Here is a 12,868-nt window from a genome sequence, read left to right on the forward strand (position 1 = left end):
CTCCAGGAAAATGGACACACAGAAATGAGCATTCAAAGCTCTGGATAGTCAAGCCTCAAAAAATAGATTGCCAGATCTTGGAGCAGCACTTGGTAACCTCTGCTTTGAAGGACTTGTTATATTTACGATGTTACAACAACTGAGGATTAAAAAAAATACTTAGATGAAGACTAAATATGGAGACTAAAGTGTTTATTGCAAATTTGCATTCAAGACTTCCAAAATATCTTCAGACAACGAAAACCATAAACAGAGCCAATTTATGATGCATTTCCCAAATGGCCTTGCATCATCAAATCTATATTTTTAAAATAAGTCAAGAACAAACAAAATAAAGTTAATGTTATATTGCCAGAATCAGAGGAGAAATTCCACTAAATCTTTATGTAGAGCTATGAATTATATGGGTCCAGGAATCTGTTCCTGTGCTAGATTTAGTACAGAATGTTGGTCTCCGGAAATAATGATTTAAAAATCTCAGCAAAATGACTGCTATTCCTATTACACTGCAGCCTGTTTTAGGTAATATCTGGTTATTTAAAGTGTGTCAGGCCTACACATGCAGGCACCTTTCAGTCTCCACCTAACTACTAAGATCCACTTCCGCTTGTTTCAGACTTGTTACCTGCAGCCTACTTAACCACAGATCGCATATGCAGTCCTTGTTCACTCATCAAACCAGCTGGCCTCAACTAGTTGCTCCTAGCCTTCACTCCCTCTGCCCAAAGTTTATCTTGGAGCCTGTTGTGATTAGTTTCTATTCTGTCTGGTTTTGTGACCCCTCAAGAATTGCTATTTTGTGGTCTGTTAATAAAGTAATCGTTTACAGCTAAATCGTCTCTGCTGCTCTGCTTTAGGTCAAGCCTCCTCTGTATTTCCTGAAAAACTGAGGATAAATCCACAGTTATCTGAATTGTACTTCCAGATTTTATTGCGGTCTCTAATAATTTGTTGTTCTATTAACCCTGAAGCCCATGATACACATGGGGCAAGTGCATTATTTTACAGTGACATTTCATGCACAAAGAGTTATAAATCTTACTACAAACAAAATAGGGTTATTATTGAAAAAACAGTACAAATATTGTCATACAAATCTTATTAAAGTAAATTCAATTTACTCCTATGGAATTGTATCACTATTTGAACGTTAAAATAATATAAAATTTATTGAACGTGCTGTGCCTTGCTAAATAAAATATCTGCATTATCAAGGAAATGCATTTACGTATTCACAAAATTGAAAGAAAGAATAGTTAATTAATCCAATAAATTTGCTAATTGACTAATTTCAGAAGGTAAATTGTACAAATAAAAATTACATAATTCAAATATTTAAACATCACCTCCACGATGAATGATAAGTAAATGACAAGGTGGGGCTTCTTTGGTGCATTTGTTATGGCACTTCAACCTAATGAAGAAAGGAAAACTAAATATTAGTATAGGTAAATATATCAGCATTACTTCATGTCAAAGATATTTTTAGATAGAATTCTCTGTTACTTTGCTTACTGGGGAGAATAGAACATCCAGTAAAGCTACTGTCTCACATCTCCAGGAGCCTAGATCAATGCTGATTTCCGGTGCTGAGTTTGCACATCCTCCCTGTGAATGTGTAGGTTTCCTCAGGGTGCTCCCGTATCCTCCCACATCCTGAATACATGCATGCCGGTAGGTTAATTGGCCACTGAAAATAAAGCTGGGTGGTAGAATCTCTGGAAATCGATGGGGATGTGGAGTGAATAAAAGTAAAATATCTTTTGTGTAAATGGTTGTTTGAGGATTAATACAGATTAATTGCAGCAAAGAGCCTTTTTTTCTGTGCTCACTGACTCTAAGTTTGCCTTTCTCCTGCATGGGGCACAGCTATGCCTGCCTTTTCATTGGCTCTGTGGAATATTCCATGTTGCAAACCTTCCCTGGTAATGTTCCCCAGCTCATACTGTGCTACATTGATGCCTGCATTGGTGCTGCTTGTCACTGTGATCAACTTTGTCTCCAATTTCTACCCTGCCCTTAAATTTACTTGGTCCATTTCTGACACCTCTCTCACTCTCTCTCTGTTTCCAAAGCTGAAGACAAAATATCTGCTGAAATCTTCTCTCACTCCATTGATTCCCATGGCTACCTTGACTACTTCTCTTCCCCCACTTTCGCCTGTAAAAATACCATTCTCTCTTCTCGGTTCCTTCATCTCTGCCGCCTCTGTTCCCAGGATGAGGCTTCCTTTTCCAGGACATCAGCTATATCATCCTTCTTTAGAGAATGGGGTTTCCCTTCTACCACCATTGATGCTGCCCTCATCCACATCTCCTCCATTTCCCAGATATCCACACTCATCCTATCTTCCCACCCCCTTCACTTTACCACCCCATGAACCTCCACATCATTCTCCACAACTTCTGGTGTTTTCAAAAGGAACCTACCAACAACACCATCTTTACCTCCCTTTCCCTCCAACTCTCCACCTTCTGCAAGGATCGCTCCCTACACATTGCCTTGTCCACCTGTTCCTCCCCACTAATCTCCCTCCTGGCACTTACCCGTGCAAGTGGCCAAGGAGCCACACCTGCCCATTCACCTCCATTCAGGGCCCCAAGCAGACCAGACCTTCCAGGTGAAAAAGCACTTCACATGTGAATCTGTTGTGGTCATCTACTGTATCTGGTGCTCCCAGTGTGTCCTCTTCTAGATTGGGGGACCGCTATGTCGAGCACCTCAGCTCCATCCACAAAAAAAGCAGAATTTCCCGGGGGCCAACCATTTCAATTTCTCTTCCCATTCCCGTTCCAACATGTCAGCCCATGGCTTCCTCTTCTGCCATGATGAAGACACTGTCAGGTTGGAGGAGCAACACCTCATATTCTGTTTGGGTAGCTTCCTTTCTGATGGCACGAGCATCAATTTCTCCAATAATCTTTTCCCCACCCCTTCCCTCTTTTTTATTTCCCCACTATAGCCTCTCACCTTTTCTCCTCACCTGCCTATAATCCGCCTCCCCCGGTACCCCTCCTCCTTCTCTTTCTCCTATTATTCACACTCCTCTCCTATCAGATTCATTCTTCTTTAGCTCTTTCCTTTTTCCACTTATGCCTCCCAGCTTCTCACTTCATTCCTCCTCCCCCACCCCCTTGGATTCATCTGTCACCTTCAAGCAGCTCCTCCTTCTCCCCCACCTTCTTATTCTGACTTCTTCCTCCTTCCTTTTCAGTCCTGATGGGGTCTCGGCCCAAAACACTGAATGTTTACTCATATCCACAGATGCTGCCTGACCTGCTGGGTTCCTCCAGCATTTTGTGTGTGCTGCTCTAACTGTAACATTCTTTTTAAGCTGCATTGATTATAGGTGTTCCCTAAGCCGGTACAAATCAATTTTTGATTAGAGGATGGACTGGTATTCTGAATGCAGCAGGTGCTGGAAAACTAGAGTAACACACACAAAACGCTGGAAGAACTCAGCAGGCCAGACAGCATCTGTGGAGTGAAATAAATGTTTGAAGGCCGAAACCCTCCACTAGGAAAGGAAAAGGAGCAGGAGCCAGAATAGGGATTTTAAATCTCTGCCAATGATCCTTTTGCTGAATAATATAATAAGTGACAATGAGCTCTGAAAGTAGTAAATTTATCTTTCTCCAGATCTGCGTGTTTTTGGTGAGGTTCGATAAAGCCAGTTTCAGTTTGTTACTCTGAGACTCCCAAAATGGCAGGAGGAAAAGTCAGATTCCCATGGAGATTAGGTTCCATCCCATTTACTGCCATCTAATCTAGAGATGGCTCCAAGGGTAGTCATAGCCGAAGGGTGGTAGTGGGGATGAGCTCCCACTACTAAACAAATGCTCTTCATGGCGTGCATCTCAAACAGCCTCTGACAACCAAGTCCAACTCCTGGCCTTCACGTGTGGCATCGTTCTTATGCCCGGCGGAGCTGTTCTCACCGACAGGAGAAGGGGCAAAGGTGGGCCACTGGTGCCTTAAAACCAGTTGCTCTGGGCAGATGGGGCTCGTTAACCACGGATGGTAGCTCATCTAGGAGAGGGAAAACTCCGATTTCAAACCTCCGCTGCCTGGCCACAATACCCGCTCACGGGAAAGGCTTTGGGAGTAAACCCTGAGGAAAAATCCGGAGTCGGAGTCCCGAAGGCGGCTGACTGCTGTACCCAGCATCGGCACGGCAACTCCTGTGATGCTGCTGGTACCAAACTGCATTGACTTTCGTCGTACCTTTGGACCTGTCATCAGCATGGGGGGGGGGGGGGTCCCAATGCATGGGCAACAGATGGATCTCCATATCAACTCTGCCCTGGCTTGCACCCTGGAGAGGCCCTCCCAGTGACTACCAGAGGCACAGTACCCATGGTCGACCATGACCGGAGGCCACACACACACACATAATCCAGAGATGAACAAGAGATTGCGAAAATACTATCACTAAGACAATGTGAGACCCTGTAAATATTTAATTCTGCTTCTAGTTATTATTGTATTTATTGTGATAAAAGTAACATATTGGGGATATCATTATCTAATTTGCCCATGGGAATCTTAAGGCAATAAATAAATAGGCCGGGGTGTAAATTAGCTAACCAATCTGATCCAGTCACCCTCTGGCATGGTCTGTCTATTTGCCAGTGTTCCAGACCTTCATGTAACGCAATCATGCACTCTGTACTCCATTAGACGTGTGAAAAATTACAACACAGATGGTTCAAAAAGCTTATCTATCGGTTCAGCGCCAAAGGGCACAGTTAAATTGCTCTATTTACAAAGTAATACCATATTATATGGGGAAAGTACACATAATTCACTATGATGTTCTTTAATGCTTTTGCTGGAGAATACTGCAAAATAGTACCATTATCTCAACCACAGAGCAAGGGTTCCCAACCTGGGGTCCATGAACACCTCGCTTACTGGTATTGGTCCATGGCACAAGAAAGTTTGGGAACCCCCGATTTATTTCAGTGTCTATACATACCACCTCATATCACATTTCCTTTTACTACATTACGGTGGCAGAGTAGTGTAGTGGTTAGCACAACGCTTTACAGTAAAGCAAAAACTGACCACTACTCTAAAAAGACTAGGAATAGAAGAGATAGCATAGCCATAGGCTATTTATAATGATATGCACCCTGGCAAAGCACTGGTTTTCTATAAAGTGGATGAATAACAGATTGCCCAGATGGTAATTCATCTGTCGTTTACTGCATAAACTAGTAAGTTGTTCTTTGATTGATCTGAGATGCATTTCCTGAGGACCTGGGCTGATTTCACGGTGGTTGTTGCTGTCCATGAGACAAGATGTAAAGTAAGCTTTACCTTGTGAAGCACTTTAGAGTAAAGTTGCAGTATCACATTCCCAAAGCCAGTTCCAACATCTAAGTAAATCATGGTTGATCTCTACATCTCAATCAATCTGCTCAGCTTGATTCTGTATCCCTTAAGTATCTATTGCTGCAGCAATAGAATCCTCTTGCTTTGAGCTTGACTTCAAAGAAAAATATTTTTGCAGTAAGGAGGGAATTTGCTGAATGTAAACTTAGTAGACATAAAAAAAAGAACATTTTTATTGCCCTCCTACACAAAGCTCACAGGAAATAGAGATGTCTGCACAGTTGGGAACTTCTGGAGTTCATTAGAAATTGCTGGAGCCATCAGTTGGCATCATGTCATTTAACCCATCCCGGATCGGGAGTGGTGCAAAATGAGAATAACTACAAAAGGTATCACTTTGAGCCCTACAAGAGGTATCTCTTTGAGCCCTGTTTATAGGAAGCCTATAAACGTGTGAATACAAAACACATTGATGTTTTCAGCGTAAGTTATTTTCATGGCTTTCTGATTTGTGCTGAGTCATTTGAGTGGCGTGGTAGCGTAGTGGTTAGCACAACGCTTTACAATACCAGAGACCCAAGTTCAATGCTCGCTGCAGCCTATAAGGGGTTTGTACGTTCCCCCCGTGACCGTGTGAGTTTCCTCTCGGTGCTCCCATTTCGTCACACAGTCTAAGGACGTATCAGTTGGTAGGTTAATTGGTCATTGTAAACTGTCCCATGATTAGGCTAGGATTAAACTGGGGGATTGCTGGGTGGCCCGGCTCAAAGGGCCAGAAGGGCCTATTCTGCACTGGATCTCATTGCTAGACTTAGAATCTAATTTTACTTGTTATTTATTTGGTTGCTCCTGAAGACTAAACTGGAAAGTCAAGAGTATGATGCCCATTATTTAAACTTGAAAATATTGCTGTTGATTTTTCATCAAGTCGTCAGCAGACTGGTTTAATATCATTAAGACAGGCAAGGCAATGATTTTATTTAAATTTTGTAAACCTGAAACCAGCAATTAAATATTTCAAATCATCCAAACTATTAACTGATGAAGTTTTAATTTCCCAGGAAAACCCAGAGACATAAACAAAAGCAACACACACAAAATGCTGGAGGAGCTCAGAAGACTGGAAGCTTCTATGGAAAAGAGTAAATGGTCAATGTTTCGGGCATGGATTCTTCATCAGACTGAAAAGGAAGGTGAGAGGTCAGAGTAAGAAGGTGGAAGGGGGAGGGAAGGAAGAAGTACAAGGTGGTAGGTGATCGGTGAAACCGGGCAGGAGGGAGGGGTTGAAGTAAAGAGCTGGGAAGTTGATTGGTGAAAGAGATACAGGGCTGGAGAAGGGGAAATTCGATAGGAGAGGACAGAAGACCTCGGAAGAAGGGGAAGTGGGAGGATTACCAGAGGGAGGTGATGGACGGTGAGGAGCTAAGTTGAGAGAGGAAAACAGGAATGGGGAATGGTGAAGGGGGGGTGCAATTACTGGAAGTTCGAGAGATCAATGTTTGTGCCACCATGTTGGAGGCTACCCAGACAGAATATAAGGTGTTGCTCCTCCAACCTGATGGCATGAACGTCGATTTCTCAAACTTTTGGTAATTTGCCCTCCCCTCTCTTTCCCCATCCCCATTTGTCCCTGTCAACTTATCTCCTTAATGGCCCACCATCTCCCTCTGGTGCTCTGCCCCTTCCCTTTCTTCCATAGTCTTCTGTCCTTTCCTATCAGATTCCCCCTTCTCCAGCCCTTTAGTTCTTCACCAATCAGCTTCCCAGCTCTTTACTTCATCCCCTCCCCCCTTCTGGTTTCACCTATCACTTGCCACCTTGTACTTCTTCCTTCCCTTCCCCAACCTTCTTACTCTGACTTCTCCCCTTCCATTCCAGTCCTGATGAAGGGTCTCGGCCCAATACGCCGGATGTTAACTCTGTTCCATAGATGCAGCCTGGCCAGCTAATTTTCTCCAGCATTTTGTGTGTATTGCTTTGGTTTTCCAGTATCTGCTGATTTTCTCATGTTTGTCTTGAACAAGAGATTCTGCCAATGCTGCAAACCTTGAGTAACACGCATAAAATGCTGGAGAAACTCAGCAAGTCAGACAGCATCTACAGAAGGGAATAAATGGTCGATGATTCGGACCGAGACACTTCATCAAGCAGCCTGAAGACTGTGGTATTAGTTCCCCTTGTCTTACAATGCACAAAGGAAATATTTTATCTTGGCAAGAAATGGAAAGGTTTTTAGTGTAATCATTTCAATTCCCTTGTCAATTTGTGCATTTGCCAATCCACTCTTTGTTCCTGCCAATCTCACCACTGAACCATTCACTCAGATATAGAATTAACATACAGAGTGATTTAACCTCTGATATTCTCTGACTTTGGGGAAACACCTCAATTCTCTGTAGTGCCAGTGCTTTATACTACACCTTCAACTTCTGCATACATCATAGCAAATAATATATCACTGTTGTTATATGAACTTACATTAGTATCTCTAAGGACCCCTATGAAGAATGGACAGCAATATTTATTTTCTGCAGATGGTAACTCTACAGGTACTAAGTTGCCTCTACACTGTTCTCAGTCACCACTTAATGACAAGCACTCTTGCCTCTCAGTCAGTACCTTACGGATTTCTGAAACTTGTGCAAATCTAACTTTACACTCCAATATGTGACTGCAGTACTGTTGTAGACTGTACCATTCAGGTGAGAAACCAGGGCCTCAAGTGACATCCCAAGTGGACCCAAGAAAATCCCGTGCTAGAGTTCTGAAGGGCAGGGGAGGTAATACTGGTATCCTAGTTATCCGGCACTGACATAATTAAAAGGTACACATTCTCTAATTATTATCACCAAGATTAGGGAACCAAGGAGCTCATATTCCAAACTGAGTTGATTACGTACTTGCAGTTTTTACATTTCAAGCCAAAAAGCATTCCTTTCCCACATACTGTGCAGGTCTGTGACATCCAATACTTGGTGGAAAATCTACAGAAAAGATAAGATAAAATAATTTTATTTAGCGTCAATCAATTGCATTATTAGTTTTAATTATACTGAAATAATACTACCATGGATAGGCAAGTTAAAGGAAAAATAAAATATACATGTAATCTGTGAAGTTACTAGCTCAATATTTTTAAAAATGCATTGCTTTTGACCAAAAGTAAGCAAGAATATGTGTTTGTTATTGCAATAAGTTGTTGAAGAAAGCATAATCCAACACTTAGAATCATAGACTTGGATAGCAAAGTATCAGACCCTTTAACCCACCACATCTATATCAATCATTCTGCCCATCCCATTTACCCTCTTGTTTTAGATATCCATACTATGGGAAAAAAAAAGTAGCTACTCTTTCTATGCCTCGCATAATTTATGCACCTCTTGTCAGTTAATCCTCCTGCCTCCTTTTCTCCAGGGAAAGCAAACCTAGCCTATCCAATCTCTCCCCATAGCTTAAGTGCTCCAATCCTGATGACATCCTGATGAATCCTGTCTGAATTCTTTCCAGTGCGATTACATGCTTCTTATTCTGTGGCGATCAGAACTGCACACAGTACTCCAAATACATTCTAACTAGTGTTTTGTAACGTTGCAACATAACCATCCAACTTTTGCACTTAATGCCCCAACACATAAGGCAAGCATTCCTTATGCCTTTGTCTGCATCTATTTGTATTACCACTTTCAGGGAACAATGGACCTGAACATGAAGGGCCCTCTGTTCATCAACATTCCTTAATGCCTTACTGTTTATAGCACATGCCCTATCTCTATTTGACATCTCGAATCCATCAACTCACACTGGTCAGGATGAAGTTGCAAAAGCTCCGCCCAACTTTTCATCTGATCTACACCCTGCAGTAGCCTTAGACAACCTTCCTTGCTACCTCCAACACCATTAGCCTTTTCTTCTTTGATTTATTTCTTCAAATCTTTTAAAAATCCACCTCTACTGGCATGGTTTGTCACTGGTATAAACTAATGAAAATGCCAGTTTACCGCTGACCTGAATTCAGAACACTTCCTTCTAGAATTCCCTGCGCAGAACTCCTAAATGTTTATCTTTTAGTACTGTGGCCCGATAGTGCTTAATTAATTACAGACAGGTAGAACCCCTGTGGAAAATGGTACAGTTCCTACTAAATTATTTGGAAGTAGATGAGAAAAGATCCTCAGAAAGTCCAATTCCATTTCTCACATTAATTTCTATATATTTTTTGATCGATTAGCAAGAATTGTTCCAGATATGGTGTACATTGCAAGCTCTCTCCCAACTGTGGTTTCAATGACCCCCAGCAACCCATTCACTGAATAAAGTTAAGAAAGACTTTAATGGCATGAAATAATACAAATAATTAGATCTTTCAAAATCAAGTTTTAGGCAAACATAATGATGAAATCACAAAGCACACTGAGTTATTCATAAATGACCCATAATTCTACAACTCTTATTGTAAACTTGCAGAAACTAAATGAATTTTCAGTTTAAATTGAGTTCAGTTAAACCAGTGGTGATTTGTTTGATTCTAATTTTAAAATCCAGCCACTTAACACAAGGATGTGTTATCACCAAGTTTCATTCTGACCACTCAGCTGTAAGGGTGGGAACATCAATCGAACTTGCCAAGAAAAGAACCAGGCACTTTCCTGAGCATACAAAAGGCTGCAGATTCTGGAATCTGGCATAACTCACAAACATCTGGAGGAACTCAGCAGATCAAGTAGCATCACTGGTAGGAAATGGCCAGCCAGCTGTCAGGCTGAGACCCTTCATTGGTCCAGATGAAGTGCATTAACCTGTAATGTCAAATATCTATTTCCCTCCATTAATGGTACCTGACAAGCAGAGTTCCTCCAGCTTTTTCTGTGCTGCTTACATTTTTCTGTGGGCCCATAAGCAAAGGAGTTCAGAGAAAAAGCTAAGAAATTATATTATTCATTGTGAAAGGGAAACAAAGCTTTACTAGGCAATGATGAGATCACATCTAGAATGCCATGTACAGTATTACTATTCTCAGTTAGGGAAGGATGTTGATGCTTTGGAGCAGTTCAGAGGTTGACAAGACACACCTGAAATGGGCAGACTGTTTTAAGAGGAAATATTGTCCACTAGAGTTTGAAAAAATTGAGACAGGATTTATTTTTAAACAGGTAACATTCTTAAAAGTCACAATTTTGATTGTGGAGACAAGAGAAAATCTGCAGATGCTGGAAATCCAAGCAACATGCAAAATCCCGGAGGAACTCAGCAGGAACTCAAGATGTTTCATCTTGTGGGAGAACGTAGAATTAGGCTGAGGGGTGGGGAGTCGCTGTTTAAAATAACCAAAGTTTCTTCTGATCCTGAAATCTGATTGACCTGGGAGAGGAACCAACCAAGAAATAAGAAGAATGAAGAATAGGAGCTATAAGCCCTCTCTGGCTACGAATGCAAATGTCTAGCCATTTTGCACCACCATTTCTACAGTGTGAAAGAAAAGGATATGCAACATACATTATAGCAACAAAGTTCCCTTCAGACTGAACCAGTCTCCATTTTATGTTAGCCTAGTACAGTGTTCCACTGAGGAAGACTACTAAATAGTTCCAAATCCCAGGAATGCTAAATCAATAAGGAATAATTACTGAGGACATCACACATATTATAACTAGACTGTTGACTGTGTAGTTGGGCTTGTAGCATATCATTTGTACTGCCTCCCACTGTTTAAATGCCCATCAGTCACAGTCAAGACAGAGATTTGCTTTTCATTTTACAGGAGAAGTCAGTGTCTCCGGGAAGACCAGGACTTCTTACCCATCCTTAATTACCCTTGAGGTGGTGGTGGTGAAATGTTTTTTGAAATGTTTCCATTCTACTATTGATAATGCCTTCACGGTGCTGTTGGATAGGAAGTTCTAGGATCTAACTCAGCAACAGTGAAGAATTATTTTTTAGATCAGGATGGTGTGTGAGTTCATATGTGCCTTGTCCTTTGCATTAGTAAAGGCCCTATGGCCCTATGTTTGAAAGATACTTTTCAAGCAAATACAGTACTTTTTGGAGATGGTACACATCATAGCCACAGTGCAGTGGTGGTGGTGAGAATGTTTACAGGGAATAGCCAGGCACTAATCAAGTATACTGCTCTGTCTTGGAGCATGACAAACTTATTGAGATCTGTTGAAGCTGTAATGGAGAATATGGAGGTGTCAGGAAGTGAAATGCTCACCACAGGGTACTTTTGATCTGTTCTTATAGTCATGGTACTTATATAGCTGGTTCAGTTGGGTTTCTGGTCCTTGATGACCCAAATGATGTTAATGGCAAAGAATATGACCATGATAAAACAAAGAGGTTGGATTCTCACTGGTTGGAGACAGGCATTGACTGGTAATTTAGTGACATGAATGTAATTTGGCACTCAACAGTCCAGCCCTGAATGTTCTCTCGGTCCTGTTGCATGGAGACACAGAACACTTCATTTACTGAGTAGTTCCAACTGGAATTCAACATGGTGAAATCATCAGCAAACAACCCTATTTCTGATATTATGATGGAAGGAAAGGCATTGATGAAGCAGCAGAAGACAGTAGGGCTGAGGACGCTACCCTGAGGAACTTCTGCAGTGATATCTGAGGCTAAAATGGTTAACCTCCAACAACCACAATCATCTTCTTTTCTGTGAGGTGTGGCTTCAGCCCATTGACTTCAGTTTTACAAGAACTCCTTAACATCGCACTTGGTTGAATATTGCCTTGATATCAAAGGCAATAAATCCCATTTCACTTTTGGAATTCAACTTGTCCATTGTTGGATCAAATCCATGATGAAGTCTGGAGAAAAGTGAATCCTTAATCAGGCATCAGTGAGCAGACACTGTTGAGTAAGTACCAGTTGAAAGCACTGTCACTGACACATTCCATCACTTTGCTATACCTCCCTGATCCAATCTTTTTCTGTTCACGCTTCTCTCTCCAACTGCCAGTTTTTAAAGTAATTGTTTTTGCTTTTATAATAGTGAAGTTTAACCTGTTTACCAACTCAATATAGCATCTATTCAGGCCTGTGGTTTTGCAGAATGAGGTCCGAGGTTAATAAAATGTGAGTAATACTGCCTGACAGAGCTGAGTTAAACTAAAGGATTTTCCATTTATCTTGTTACTGAAATAACAACCAATGGTTTAACATATTACAACCATTAAAATGAAAATTTACTGACTCATTACAAAGGTAAAATGAAGGACACTCTGCTTTATTTCACAATGTATATTCTGTTCAAATGTATTTATGAGCAAAAATTGGAAATTATGGCTATCCAAACAGAGGACAGCATATTTGTTTTCCTGCCTATTCTGCACAAGTTTTGTTCACTAAAATGAAAGTACCATACATCAGATAATCTGTGCTGGTAAGTGAGGAGTGAATGACAAAATAATCTCTAGAAAACAAAATTCTGAATTTGAGATCTGTTTGAAAACACAAGCAGAATATTTTCCGCCTGTCAACGAAATGAGTTCCTAACACCAGTGAGCTTAGGAAGATTGAT

At 41.2% G+C, this 12,868-nt stretch overlaps 1 protein-coding gene across 1 annotated transcript in view; it reads right to left on the reverse strand.

Moving 5' to 3' along the window:
• Positions 1 to 12,868, reverse strand: part of ksr2 (kinase suppressor of ras 2) — a 358,563-nt gene that overhangs the window by 111,462 nt on the left and 234,233 nt on the right. The window contains exons 7-8 of the mRNA XM_073065461.1: positions 8,238 to 8,321; positions 1,347 to 1,414 (exon numbers count right to left, since the gene is read on the reverse strand). Of these exons, the coding sequence (XP_072921562.1) occupies positions 1,347 to 1,414; positions 8,238 to 8,321 (152 nt within the window). The remainder of the gene's footprint in view (positions 1 to 1,346; positions 1,415 to 8,237; positions 8,322 to 12,868) is intronic.

This window comes from Hemitrygon akajei, chromosome 14 (genome assembly GCF_048418815.1).
Source record: "Hemitrygon akajei chromosome 14, sHemAka1.3, whole genome shotgun sequence".
NCBI lineage: Eukaryota > Metazoa > Chordata > Chondrichthyes > Myliobatiformes > Dasyatidae > Hemitrygon > Hemitrygon akajei.